This window comes from Vipera berus (assembly GCF_964194415.1).
Source record: "Vipera berus genome assembly, chromosome: 4".
NCBI lineage: Eukaryota > Metazoa > Chordata > Lepidosauria > Squamata > Viperidae > Vipera > Vipera berus.
In genome coordinates this window covers 31,998,347-32,013,928 of record NC_138206.1, presented here as the reverse complement: position 1 = coordinate 32,013,928, position 15,582 = coordinate 31,998,347, and the positions used below count along the sequence as shown (strand labels likewise).

Sequence of the window (15,582 nt, the reverse complement as noted above, 5' to 3'; positions counted from 1 at the left end):
AAATTTCTGCAAGAGAAGGCTGTGTAGTCAATATCCACTGAATGTGAGTATATAATCTCTCTGGGCTACTGGTACTACTATCAAGGTCCTCTTGCTAATGGTACTTCTTTTTCCTTATATTTAATTAGAATCTACTTTCCTATAGTTTCAGAATTCTTACTCTGTGGGCTACAACATCCCCTGGGAAGTTGCAAAGAAATTTGAGAGGGATTTTAAATTCTCTGTGCTGGCAGGCAGAACATCCAACTGCTTTTACAGGCCCAAGTGACTATTTTTTTCTCTAAGAACCACATTTCACATCAGAATTAAAATTAAAAGGATAATCATTTCTCTATAGTACCAGTTTACTTCTTACCTAAAAAATAATACTAAACTTTGGAATATACTCACGTTACTACCTCTTTTGGATATTCCAATTTTTAATTAATAGTCATTTCTGGAATCTATGTTGTCAATGTGCATGACTTTCAAGTGAAAATGTTATCCAAAAGATATTAAGATGTGTATTAACTACAGTCTTTGATTCAGGAAGCTAAAGATGATCTAAAAATACATGTGACATTAGTATAATGATACTAAAAAAAAAGAAATAGAACAGCAATTCAACTGTTATGAATGAAAATGGTTTAATAGTGAGAAATCCATTAGCATTTTAATTCCTGCTCCTATTTTCCAGCTCAAATAAGTCATGGGAGAGTTATTTATTAACTTCACTCTGCTAAATGAAATCATTTTCACAAGGAAAAAGCCAAGAGTTCAGGGTCAGACTATAATGAAGGCTTTGCTGATGATCAATATGCATGTGTACAAAGTGTGTGTGTATAATACAGAATACATGCACATGCATAAACATCATTTTGAGGTATACTTTTTCTTATACTTTCTTTTTGTCAAAGCACTCACCAAGCTTCCATACTGTATTTTAACTGAGTTGCAAGGCTGATCCAGAATCATGTTCAAAGCAATCCTCCTGAACCTAGAACTACTTTGCTTAACTACAAAATCCAGTCCAAATGTTCAGACCACAGTCCTCCACTTAACAGAATAACAGAGTTGGAAGCGACCTTGGAGGTCTTCTAGTCCAGGGCTTTTCAACCAGTGGTACGGTTACCACCTGTGGTACATTGGCACCTAGCAGGTGGTACGCGACCATCCTAGAAAAGTGGTAGCGGGGGAGGGGAATGAGCTGAACCGGTGGCAGCACCGCACAAGCCTGAGCGAGAGATGGCTGAAGCTGCAGGGCTGTCAGGGCTCAGCGAAAGCGCTAGGATCAGCACTTCTTCGGGGCTGTCAGGGCTCAACAGAAGCGCCAGGATCAGTGCCAGGCTCCAGCTGGAGCTCGGTGCTGATCCTGGCGCTTCTGAGCCCAGAAGAAGCACCGATCAGCTGGAATGTTGCAGCATCTCCAGGGTCTTGTGATTTACATTCAGATGCTTGGCAACTGATTCATATTTATGACGGTCACAGTGTCCCAGGGCCATGTGAAGTGATCAAAACCTGCTGCAACCACCCAGCAGAGGGGGGGAAATAAAAACCAAACACCCCCCCACCCCACCCCCGCTGCCAATCCTCAACAGAAATGCTCACAACAATGAAAACCTCGGACAGGAGGAAGAGCGCCTCCAGGTGGGCAGGCAGGTGTCTTGCTCGGCTGTGGCTTGGGGGGCACTTTTTTCAGTGCCATTGTAACTTCGAACAGTCACTAAGCGAACTGTTGTAAGTCGAGGGCTACCTGTACGTCATCACTTTTTTCTTTTCTTTCTTTCTTTCTTTTTTTTTGTCATCATGTTTTTGACATCTTGCTAGGCAACTGATAGTACTCGGATATTGCCATATCCTAAAAGTGGTACAAAGGTTGAAAAGCCCTGTTCTAGTCCAACCCCTGCTCAAGCAGGAAACCTTATACTTAATTACTTATTCCCGATATTCACTTCACCAGACCCATCCATGTACCTTAATTTATTTTGAGCCTGACTACCCAGAGTGTTTCATTTTCACTAACTTCCACTGAGAAAAGCTGAATGTTACTAAGGGCCACGTTAAACCACTACCTGATACCATATGTGCTGTGAAAAATCTGTAACTTCCAATGTGCTTTCTTGCCATTTGAATTATTAGCAATGATGGTAGTCCATAAAGGAATTCAACACATTTAAAGAAGTTAACCCTAAATGTCCTATGTCAAACCTATTCATTTAATCACCTCTTAAATCAATAATTGTACGAAACAGCTATGGTTTAACATTCTGGTTAAAAGAAAAAAAAACACTCACTTCCATCAGCCTCCTCTTTATTACTGAGACTAGTACAACCTTGCCTAATCAGCAATTAGACAAACTTGACTTTCTAATGCATAATGACAAACTGGAAGATAATAGCAAGTACCACAATATATTTTAACTACGCAGGACCAATTCTGAAGTGTCTGTGTTTAACACAAGCCACATTTTTGTGACATTTGCCTGAAGTCACAAGCAAGGGGCAAGCATTACATATTTATTTCAGCGAAGAATCTCAAATAATGACTTTCAACCATCAAGAAATCTGAAGAGTATTCAGTACTTCAATTATATATACATTTATGCAACACTGATAATTCATCTATTGCCTGTGTTGGATGAGGTGCAATTGTGAGATGAGAAGTACCGTACGTAATACGTAAAGCACTTTTTTCACGTTAGCTGCATAAGGCAACACTATATCAAGCTTGCAATATTAAAGCAAAATGCAAATTAAAGAATCAGAAAGCTTGAAAAAAACCAGCGCTACCATGCTAATTAGAAATTATGGTAGCATAGCAAGTCATGACATTTCCCCTGGGGATTAATTATCCAGAAAAACCAGGTGCCAGATAGATAATAGAAACTGGGGACATCTGTCCTATTTAGGTAGACAATCATTCTACGGCATCAATCCTACAATATCAGCAAAAGTAAATTTATTTTAAGTTGTAGTTAATGTCGCAATATTGTTATGTACATACATGTGTACCTTTTGAATTAAGCAACATTATGCAAAGTGCAACAAAAAAAACCCAGTAAAAAGAGAAAGATTTATATGATCTGAAGACAAACCATTGATACCAGCCTCATCTCACCAATACTGTACTGGTGAAATACAGAGCACCCCAAATAATTTTATTCCTTCCTGCTGCTTGCAGACATTAATTCTGACACAACATACATATATTATTGCTAGATTTTGCACAGCAGTGATCAAAATCCATGCCTCAAACTATCCTTAATGAGTATTTGATTTATTAGTTGAGTTTTGTATTGATAGATTTAGTTAACCATATATTAATTTTAAAATGTTTGATATTGTATATTTCATAATCTCTTTTTATAAGGTTTTTAAAAGATTTCTTAGAATTTTGTTTGTATATACTCTGGTGTGTGCGTGAATATGCGCATTTGTGTGTGTATTGGTTTTTTTAACTTTGATTATTTCATATTCTTTTTAGCTTTTAAAGTTTACTCTTCCTGCCCTAGTTTATGGTCATAATAAAGATTTGGGGGGAAAATAATAATAAAATTAATTAATAATAAATTTTTAAGCAAAGAAATTAGGCTTGAGATCAGAAAAAAGAAAACGATATATAGCACTGCAATGCCATGGTTATCATCAGACTGATTAACAGGTATCCAAAATCCATCGTGGTTTTGATTAATCAAGGCTTTCTTATAATGCTTTTCAAAAATGTAGAGAAGGTATAGACTAAGTTACCAGTCTCAATCATACTTGTGCCAAACACAGCAATTGTTATTTTTTAAATATTGGCCAACTCAGATTTACTTTATGAATAGTCACACTGTTCTATGCAAGATCTCTAATCAAGAAACTAATTTCCAAGATAACATACTATTGTTTATGCCCTACCAACTAGACGGTACATGGAGTATACCAATGCTTTCTGGAGTAGTAGGAGCATGCACTGTACTGATAAATTCAGGATACTTAATTATATAAAATGCTAATTTGAACTAGAATTCCCTATTGCAGCCAGTTGTAATATGTACATGGAAGGAGAGAGGATTATTTAAAAAAAACACATTTGTCATGTTAAATATAAACTCAAATAATTTTCTATATGCATTTTATTTTATTTTTTTAAAAAAAACCTGTAATCTAATATAATTTTAAAAATGTACTTAGCCTTACCTCCAAAAGTCCATCCTCTGGTAAATCTGTACAATGGACAGCATTTTGGATCTTGTTTTTACCAAAGTGAGCACGGATGGTGCCAGGACGGAGATAACGCGCTATTTCCTGCATAAAATAGAAATTGTAAGATGTGAAGGAAAAGTGAAGAAAATAATTGCATACTTAAAGAAAAATAGATCATTTATATAATAAAATATTTTTATAAAGACTATTTCAAATAATCCCTGAAAAAGGGGATTCCATTTTGGTCTGAGTATCATATAAGCAATTCAGTATAAAATTACAAAAAAAAAACATTGTATAGTACGAGTGAGAAAGAATTAAAAATATATGCCATCTGCTCAGTTGAACTCATGGCACAGTAGCTGAAAGATATTTCACATACAACTGATAGTTACAGTTTGGCTAAACTTATCTAAAGACTTCAGTATTAGTTGACTGGAATTGCTCAAACATACTGACAGTCTTTAGAAAAGTCTACAGAGACCTCCGTGCTCTCCATTTTGCCAGTCATAACTGCGTTTCTTAAGAAGGATGAAAAAGGAAATAACTTTTTAGAGGCACTTAGGCCAGGGGTGTCAAACTGCCAGCCCGCAGGCCAGATGCATCATAGCAAAACCGCACCCACCCCATTGCCAGCAAAGGCAAAAAAGTCACGATACGTCGCAACACGTCACGTGACATTGCGAGTTTGACACCCCTGCCTTTCCCACGGTAACCAGAAGGAGTCATCCGGGGAGTTGCCTACCATACCTTTAAGCATGTGGAGATCATGGATTTTAAAAAAAATATTTTATAAATAATCTAGCTAGTAATCTAAATTCAATTTAAGTATCCATCCCCTTCCTGGGGTAAAAAATATATTGACGTATGTCTGTAGTTCTGCAAGGAAATAAACTGATCAAAATTCTGCTCAGATTCCCCTGCAGTAGAGAGGAGAAGACTAGTAAGTAAATTTTAAATGATTCATCTACCAAATAGTCACCCACATTTCTCCTTTGGTTGACTGAGCCTTGGAAAAGTCTGTTTAATTAATAGTACAAAGGACAATAACAAAAGTGCTAGAAAGTGAACCTTACAATGTGGTTGCAGCCATTAAAACAACAACAACAACAGGAATCATACACAAGAGGCAAGGGGGACCCAAATCATGATACTGCCACCACCATGTTTCACTAATAGGTTAAGGTGCTAGAATGCAGTGTTTGCCTTTCATCAAACATAAAACTTTTTACTCAAGCCAAAAAGTTTTATTTTGGTGTCATCCATCCTTCCAATATTTTTCAGGTTTTATAATCCATTTGATTGATATCAGCCTTTTAAGGTAGTCCAGACCAGAAACCAAAATTATGAGTCCTAATATCATATGTATTATACGGTTGCAGTATTCTGGAAATCTGAATGTGTCTCTCCCCTTCCTTCCTTTACATTCCAGAGAATAAGGAAGGTCATTGCTGAGTTGCTTACTCAAATTACATTCCTGCTTTGGGTTCATATTTCGTCTTGGCTACAGTTCTTCCTCCTGCCTCTCAAGGTTATTCTCACAGCCTAAAGCAGTTCCAACCCACAGGCTGCAGGCCACATGTGGCTGTGACAGCTAATAATGCAGCCCCACAAAACTGTAATAAAAATATTAAAAAATAAAGGAAGTTTGTCATTATATATTTTATCTGCAGTCTGAGACAATTCCTCTTCACTCTATGAATCGACCCAGATTGGATCCTGCAAAAATTTTTTGCTTGTTTACTTTCAAAGAAATATGTAGATGGCAGCTAGAAATGAGAATAAACAAATTTGATTAATAAATACATCTCAGCAAAATATGACTTCAGGAAAAATGGAAGCCTGTGAGGCAATATTTGTGAATCTTATTAATCAGCTCTATATGCTTCACAACTCAGGGCAAAACCAGAAATACAATATTGCAGCCTTCTCCTATTAGATTTCTTCTTTATATTTTGGACCATAGCCATCAAATTCAGTGAACTAAATTGTCAAATATGTTTACAAAGAAATGAAAAGAACTGCAGTTTAACATGCAAGGGAAAAAATATGAAATTACATTTCATCATTTTAATAAAAGATTTTGTAGCCTGTGTGGCCTCAAATAAGTTCAGCAATTAAATTATCTATCATTGACAAAACTATCTAGTAGATGTCCAAAATTTAATATTTGTGTTTGTATGTTATGCTGATCATGATGTCTGACTTTTTAGATAATCTAATCACATCTTTTTTTAACAGAGACAGAATGACATACTAACTGCAGCCTCATATTGATCTGATTTTCTGTGCTGACCTACAATAGCCTTGGCACTGAATGAAAATACTTTTCTTTCTTTGCTTTGCATTAATCTATCTATCTATCATCTATCTATCTATCTATCTATCTATCTATCTATCTATCTATCTATCTATCTATATCTATCTATCTATCTATCTATCTATCTATCTATCTATCTATCTATCTATCTATCTATCTATCTATCATCATTAAATTCTGATTCCTGTAACCTTTAACGGGGAAAACATGCACCATAGGACAAAATCTTTTGAACCAAGGCACCTTGAATGGACTATCTTACAGACTGTGGAATTGAAATTTGGCAAATGTTATAAAACATTTGATGATATAAACATTATCATAAAGCAATTTATGACATAACTCAAAATGTCATAAAACATTTTCTGTGCTGATGTTTGACTGTGCTATGCATGGGCTATTTTCAAGTCAGATACTTCTCTGAACATATCCCAATTTTTCCAGTGAAGGCAGTACGTTAGAAGCTGTGTCACTGTGGAAGGCATAGAGGAATCTGGTAAGGAAATATATCTGAAACAATGACCCGGCAGGGTACAGGTTTTCTAGTATATTATTAAAACTCTCCTGTTGTCCTGTTTGTAACTTTCAATTGGGCAAAATGCTGCTTCATAGGGAAACATTTTTTTAATCAATGTACCTTAAATGACCTAACTTACAGAGTATATTCAAAATCTGAGACCCATTACTCCCATGGGATTGAAATTTGGCAAAGTTGTGCCCATTTCAATAGTGCCACACTGCCACAATGATAATAATTATTTCCAACACTCCCTGCCAGCTTCCCATAAGAAAAGTAAATGGGGGAGCTTCTGATGAAGAAAATGGCAGATTGAGTGGCTCCCTCAAATGGGAAGTGACTCCATAACTGATGTGGGGTTCGGCCAGAATCTTGTAGCCTAAAGAATTGTATAGATTTTAAGAAGAATCCTGGAAAATAATGCACTCATCCCCTGAACAGCCATTCCTTGCAAGAAGATTGCAAAATGGAGGTTTTGACAATCAGCTGCTAGTGATTGTCACACTATTTAATACACTACTGAAGTACCACATATAATGGTTAATTTTAAAGCAAAAAAATAATATATTTTATCTTTGTATCTGTACCAAAGAAAGTTGGAAGCTACCCTTTTTCTATATTTTTCTTTTCTTTCTTTCTGCACCCTTAATTTTTCTTTTTATCTTATCTGTTTTTTCCTTAATTTTTTCTTTCTGTTTTCTTGTATTTTATCTTCTATTGAAGTTTCATAAAGTCTTATAAAAAGAAAAGTCAATGGGGCAGCCAGCAGAAGTCAGAAATCACTTCTGCTTTTTTGTCTACCTGTAGTCATTCTGTTTCTTAATTTAATAAAAATATCTCTGAAATCAAAGCTCAGTGAGTTATGGGCTGTCTAGAATTACCTAAAATGCTATCCAGTTTATGTGATTGTAATCAGAAAAACCTCTATCTTCATATCAACAAATCTTTGAAACAAAGTTATTACAGTTCTGAAACTAACAGAAATAAGATTGTTATTAATATAGCTGTATTTTAATAGTTGTATGATTTCTAAAATAATTATTTTAACTGGCATAGACCTTTGAAGGTGTACAGTATGCAAGTTTTAATATTCAAAAGAATGATTAGTTTTCTAATATTTCAGGACTTTAACACTGAGGTTGAAATTAAGATATAGTTGCTAGCTAAAGGTCACCTAGGTAGTTCATAGCAGAAATGACACCAGAAACTTCTTTTGCCATAGCTCATTTAGCTATTTTATGCCAGATATCATTAACTGATTTAAGTCTGCAATCCTATAACGTACAGCAACAACAACCACCAGTAATTTCAAAAGGATGGCCCATGTATCAGAATGTCATTGCATGATTATGTAATGACCTCATGACATCTGATGGCAAAATGTGCATTATGAAATATTTATGATGTATATTTGATGTTGGCTCACATATATTATCGTTTGCCTTGCCACCCCTCTCCCATGCTTACAGTATAAACTGGTAGATGTGTATTCAGATGGAAGTCCTACTGGATTGAATGGTGTTAAGCCTACATAAATAGGTTAAGGACAGCAGTCTAATCTAGAAATAGAAGAGCTCACATTTGAAAAAAAAATGACATCAGATATTGTAATGGTTGTTGCTTAGGCAATATAACTGTTATCTTGATAGTTTCTAGCATTTTTAATATTTAACATTTAATCACTGATATTTCATGTTTCAGCACCTAAATCTTTAATTTAAAATTTTGGAACACAAGATGGGTTTATTTCAAAAATTGTAAAAGTGGACCAAGAAATAGTTATTGTACTGGAATGAGATCTAAATGCAACAAATAAATAAAGCGAAATTATTAAAATCATTTGTGGATTATATACCAAGGATTAGTTTTGCATTAACACAATCAATTAAAACTGTAGATGTTGATGTAAGCATAAGCTACACAATCATGCATAGCTTAGTATAGTGGTATAAATTCTAAAAATTAGCCGTAACAGAAATATAAGGATAGCTAATAAAACCCTGGAAAACCAAAGGATCATTATTTTTTTCACCTCAAGCCGTTATCTTCTATACTCCACATGCATATATTTATTCATATATGTACATGCATATTAGTATGCATATACATACTACAAAAAAGATGTTGAGACCTTGGAAAAAGTTCAGAGAAGAGCAACTAAGATGATCAAAGGCCTGGAGACTAAAACATATGAAGAACAGCTGCAGGACTTGGGTTTGGCTAGTCTAAAGAAAAGAAGAAATATGGGAGACATGATAGCAGTATTCCAGTATTTGAGGGGTTGCCACAAAGAAGAGGATGCGAAACTATTCTCCAAAGCACCAGAGGGCAGGACAAGAAACAATGTTTGGAAACTGACCAGAGAGAAGCAACTTGGAATCAAGGAGAAACTTCCTAACAGTGAGGACAATTAACGAGTGGAACAGCTTGCCTCCAGAAATCGTGGGCTCTCCATCACTGGAGATTTTTAAGCAAAGGCTAGTCACTTGTCTGAGATGGTATAAGTTCTCCTCCTTGAGCAGGGAGCTGGACTAGAAGACCTCCAAGGTCCTATTCTATTCTATTCTATTCTATTCTATTCTATTCTATTCTATTCTATTCTATTCTATTCTATTCTATTCTATTCCATTCCATTCCATTCCATTCCATTCCATTCCATTCCATTCTATTCTATTCTAATTTCACTTTAACAATAACAAATACATTTTTCATGCTCAATTTCATAAATCAGCTTTCTCCAAACTGGCACCAACCACATACACAGAATAACAAATTCTATCATCCCTGAATATATATTTAATGGTGCTGGGCTGGAGTAGAGTCTCTCCTAAGTGCATTGAAAGTACATATAAATAGCAAATCATACATAAAATATGCCTTCTGCTTAATGTTTGTTTCCTATGCCTACAACTAATTCTTTGAAACTACTAAAAACTACAAGAAAGTATCAATTAGAATCTCCCTACTGAAACAACTAAATAAAATAATTCAGCTGTAAATGCAGCAGTCACTGGATTTTTTTCATAGATATTCACAAAAGATGTACATACATTTTTGTACATAAATCAGAAGTTCTTGTAGCCTGTGCATGCCTGATTATTTGTTAAGATTGGTAAGGAAAAGCCTAAAAACAATGTCTCGTAATCTTGTTATACAATTCAACTTGCTACATCAAAAGTATGTCAATTCCCAGGAGAATGACCAAGTTTTTTAAAAAGTTACAAGTCATAATTGCAAAGCTCGAATTTTGGCTAGAAAAGCAACACTATGATACTTAATACTAACACTTGTTTGAAACTCAAATGTGCAAAATATCTTGTGGTGCAGGTGGCTATTTTGTTTTGCATCTGAATAACAATTTATTTTCTTAATAGAAGTAATTTGGGTAAGAACATTGAGAATCTTGCTGGAATTGCTGGAATTGGGTATGTGTAGTTTAATGAAGAGAAGGGTGAGGGGTGACATTATAGCAGTATTCCAATATCTCAGGGGCTGCCACAAAGAAGAGGGAGTCAAGCTATTCTCCAAAGCACCTGAAAGCAGGACAAGAAGCAATGGATGGAAACTAGTCAAGGAGAGAAGCAACCTAGAACTAAGGAGAAATTTCCTGACAGTTAGAACAATTAATCAGTGGAACAACCTGCCTCCAGAAGTTGTGAATGCTCCAACACTGGAAGTTTTTAAGAAGAGACTGGACAGCCATTTGTCTGAAATGGTATAGGGTTTCCTGCCTTAGCAGGGGGTTGGACTAGATGACCTCCAAGGTCCCTTCCAACTTCTTCTTCTTCTTCTTCTTCTTCTTCTTCTTCTTATTATTATTATTATTATTATTATTATTATTATTATTATTATTATTATTATTATTATTATTAATCTTGGTTGTGGTGGTGATGGTGGCAGGGAGGCAAAGGAAAAGCCTTGGGACAACAGGGAGATATATTGTCTTTTCAGTAGTGGTGAAAACTCAATACAGAGATAAAAGGAAGATTAGCGAGATAGACAAAACCATGAGTCATGCCATGCTAGGAATGCATGATAAGAGGAGTGAAGAGAAAGGGTGAAACATGCTAACCGTATTCTATTTGCCTCTTAAAATTCCTGTGCAATCCCTCCAAATGTTGTTTTGTCCAACATTCTGGATTTCAACCAAGACATTCTGGATTTTATTTCTTTTAAAGTACAACGCTATTCCTCAACTTACAGAAAGCATTTTGTCTGGATTCAAAATATAATATATTTAATGTTGTTATACTCCTAATATGTACATATGTAATTTGGCAAATTTGATCCTAGCCCTTTAATAGATTGTAAAGGAAAGGAAAATATACAAGTATCTTTATTATGCCAGTATATATTTTTTACACAGGAAGAGAAATTTTGACCCAAGAAAAGAGAGTGAACAGTTCTGTACAAAACTACAAGCTAAGCAAAAATGGATCTCTTCTCCAAGCTGCTTTAAATGTGAAAGTCAAGGGATATACATTCACAGATCTCACTCATCAGTCTTATTTTGTTATAAGTTGCTCAATAAGTTACTTACAGGATCGGAAGGGCCACAATAGTCTCTGAACACTTTTTCAGGATCTACCTGCCGAATCTCTAGAGCTATACAAGGTCCTGAATAGAGTTCTACAACCATCTCCTGTAACCAGAAAAAAACAACCAACAGATGTTTACATTGTTCTGAAGGCACATTATTGAAAATTTTATGGCCCCATTACTAAATTGACTATTTTACAGAAATCCAAATAATCAAAAAGCAGGGATGCAGAAACAAGCAAACAAATCCTCTAGGACTAGACTTGGGTTTTTATCCTAGATCATTTTGGGATAAACATTAACCAAAAGCAAAGTACCTGCCCAATATCTGAGGATTTATTTTTATAAACATGTGTGATGTGATAAGAGTGATCTCTTCTAGCTTGTTTTGCATTTTGAAAAGCTCAACACACTACAAGCTGCACATTTTTTCATACTACAGAAAGCAGTAATAAATCGGTGATATTTTACCAAGAAAACCACACAGTTGGAAATATAAAATAATTGATGATATAATGACCCATTAGAAAGGATGGCACTAAACACACTGCTGAAGAAAAGTTGAGGATCTTTTGGAGCAGGGGTGTCAAACTGCTGGCCCATGGGCCCGATGCATCATAGCAAAACTGCTCCTATCCCATTGCCGGCAATGGCAAAAAAAGTCGCAATATGCGACAACACGTCACATTATGTTGCGAGTTTGACACCCCTGTTTTAGAGTACTAATTGTGTTTATGATGTTGCCAGTTTAAAGCCTACAGGATCTCTAATTGCACAACAAAACACAACAAAACATGAAAATGAATGACTAAACATCGGTATCTTAGGATCAGCAAATTGAGATAGACTGGAATTGAATAGTTTCAGTCAAAAGTTTACACTGTTTACTATCAGGACATAAAAAATGGTCTTGTTTTCATAGTTAAAAAGACAATAGCAAGAACAATACTTGGTTACAAAGCTATCAATCACCAGATATAATCAATTAGACATAATTGTCAAGTGTATTCAAGTTTATGCTCCAACTATATATACAGAAAAGGAAATGGATGAGTTTTATGATCAAGTTCCATTTGAAATTGACAGAAAATGCAAAGCATGGTGTGCTGCTTGTGACAGGAGTCTAGAATGTCAAGGTTGGAAATACTGCGGAAAATATAGTTAGACATTATGGCCTCGAAAATCGAAGTGAAATTAGACTAGCTCCTTTCCTGTTTTCCTTTAGGAGGATTCTGGAAACTGAGTTTTGTCTTAGAGTAGTTACACTTTGAAATGATACTATCTATTGAGTTTGTTGGTTCTTAATAGGAAAAAAATTCAATTTGTTATATTTCATTACTGACTCATCATTTTTTATTAAATTTACCATTGGTATTTAAACTTTGGATGTTTTAAATGTCATGTGTATTTTGTAAACAGGTGAGAACCATAGTGAGGCATGACAGAATAAAAATAGAATGGGTACATAACTATCCAACTATTGTAGAACAAAATGTGTAAAGTGGCATTTCAGCAAATATTCCGAAGTGTGGCATTTCTGCAAATACTGCAAATGTAGCATATTAACAAAATTTGCCTTTGAGAATTCTTCCCCAATTGCAAAGATGACATATTATTAAACTGAAGAAAGATCTGGAGACAGAAGGTATGCCAAGCATCCCTCCTCAATGGGGAAAAAGTATGCACAAATTAATTTGCTAGTTTGTAGATTTGATCCATTTTTAAAGTGAGGCAGAAAAATGCAAGGAGGATTTCTAAAGGTAGCAAGGAATTGGAATTTTTGGAAATCTGTCTTAATTTTAAAAATTAAGAATTTTGATATGATGTTCAAAGACAACCTAATGTTACTAATGGGGATGCTTTTTAGCCTGGAAAACCATTATCCAAAAGTGCACACAATTTATGTATATCACACTGTGGATTCAAAATTAAAAATTATGTGCATAGTTTAACTTTCCAATAAATTGTTAATGGTTTATTTTACAGCAAATATTAAAATAATCCATAACTATGAGTAGTAATTCTTAGCATTACCATACAAAAATGATGGTCCCTTAAGGTAATATCTAAACTGCATCAAAAATGGGGGAAATAGATGTTATAATATTTACTTACAGAATATTCAGCAACAACACCTTTGTAGACTGCATAGAATTCCTCTGCATTTGCTCGGTCCATATAAAACTACGTATAAAATAGAAAGGAATAGTCTAATTCTTGAGCTTCTGTGGAGCAGAATTGTGGAGCTAGTATTGTCTTAAAAATACTTAAAAACTACCTAACAATTATAGCTGCCCTTTTTCTGTACAAGAAACATGACAAGAATTGTGTGGTTTCTCAATCATGTAGAGGCTATTTATTGTTTGGCAAATAAGCTGATAAACAACATGCGTGTGCACACCACTCATCAAACCACATGGTACAAAGTCAAGCACACACAAAATTACGTTATTCAAAATAGTAATAATAAATTTAGGTATCACAAAAGTCTGGGCTTACAATTTGTAAGTAACCTTGCTTTAGAGCAGGGGATGCTGGCTGAGGACTTCTGGCAGTGGAAGTCCACAAGTCACAAAAGAGCCGGGTTTGAAGACCCCTGCTTTAGAGTCAGTGGGGGATACTGGAGGAGGCACCTTTTGCTGGTGACAACAGACAGACTTTCCTTTCCCAGCCTTATAGTTGTCAACCTGCTCCTCGAGTACAAACACACCAGGTGCAAACCCAGAGCTTCCTGCACATAAAGAAACACCTTCCTCAACAAAAGTCTTAATTAACTTCACTCTATCTCCAAAAAAACGTTTTTGCCAATTTTCAGGCTGCACAAAACTCATGATTGTTGTTCACTATATATATTATTCAATTATTTATACTAATTAAAATTTAAGTAAGTTCGCAATACAGCAAGGGAAGGAAAGAATGGGGCAGGGAAAAGAAAGGAGGAATGCTGTTTGTATAATGCTTTTATTTCCTTTTACTTTATTAAAGAATTATTTCAACGTTGACAATTTTAAGTGCTTGTACAATATTATTGCAACTGACTAGTGAGTTTTAATTGTAATATCTAAGGATGTATTTGCAGAGTCAGACTAATGTAATGTTTCAGATATTATGCTAGAACTTAGGAGATGAGTTCCAGCACTACCACACTTGAACTCGCAGTCTAGAAACTACTCTTTGTTCCAAATCAGGAATGCAGCTGTCCTGAATGGATCCAGAAAATCAGTTCAAAAATGTCTGAAATTGATCAGCAACCACCAAATGTTCAAGCATTTTCCCCCCGAGAAAGTGGGGTAAACTACTAATTCCAATTAACATCTTATTAATAAGGTTACTTCAGAACCAATCTGATCATTGCCTCTTTAAAAAGCTAACCATAATTAATTAGGGTTGGCTATGAGTCCTTTTCCTTGTTCTCTTCTGGAGGAGGAGTAGCCAGATGCTTCTCAATATACATTATTTATATCAAGGCTTTATTGATTTGTGTTCAGCAAATTCAATGGGGATGATTCCCACCCTTAAAAGTTGTTTCCATAGTGCTGTTGGGAAAATATAATGATCTAGCATATGGGAGGTAGGTCAGCATTTGTAAGAAAGCAGTTCTGACTGTGAAATGTTTTATTTTATTTTATTTTATTTTAATCCCATTTATATCCTGCCCTTCTCCGAAGACTCAGGGCGGCTTACAATTTAAGCACAAACGGGTGTCAAGCTCGCCACGTCATGTGATATGTCGCGACGTTTTTTGCATTGCCGGAGCTCCGTATGATGCAACCGGCCCACGGGCCGGCAGTTTGACACCCCTGCTTTATCAGCAACAGCAGCAACAGCAACAAATGCTTTATTCTACCTAAATTACCCCTTCATGGATTACTGCCTTGTCGTGGCGAAGGGGCTTGCGTAATTCAATGAAGCTATGAGCTATGCCGTGCAGGGCCACCCAAGACGGAAAGGTCATAGCAGAGAGTTCTGACAAAACGTGATCCACTGGAGAAGGAAATGGCAAACCACTCCAGTATCTTTGCCATGAAAACCCTATGGA

General features: G+C 35.5%; 2 protein-coding genes across 7 annotated transcripts in view; both read right to left on the bottom strand.

Moving 5' to 3' along the window:
• The window catches only part of CCDC181 (coiled-coil domain containing 181), a 289,422-nt gene that overhangs the window by 194,595 nt on the left and 79,245 nt on the right, over positions 1 to 15,582 (bottom strand). The window lies entirely within an intron of this gene.
• The window catches only part of NME7 (NME/NM23 family member 7), a 108,382-nt gene that overhangs the window by 43,928 nt on the left and 48,872 nt on the right, over positions 1 to 15,582 (bottom strand). For 3 of the 6 annotated variants that reach the window (XR_014026377.1, XM_081327284.1, XM_081327283.1), the window contains 3 exons: positions 13,659 to 13,727; positions 11,545 to 11,646; positions 4,162 to 4,269 (listed from right to left, as the gene is read on the bottom strand). Coding sequence is in view for 4 of the 6 variants with exons in the window: in XM_081327284.1 (XP_081183410.1) it covers positions 4,162 to 4,269; positions 11,545 to 11,646; positions 13,659 to 13,727 (279 nt within the window). In the remaining 2 variants the exon portion in view is untranslated. Of the gene's footprint in view, positions 1 to 4,159; positions 4,270 to 5,631; positions 5,784 to 11,544; positions 11,647 to 13,658; positions 13,728 to 15,582 lie in introns of those variants that run through there. The other 3 variants (XR_014026378.1, XM_081327285.1, XM_081327286.1) reach the window with 3 other exon arrangements.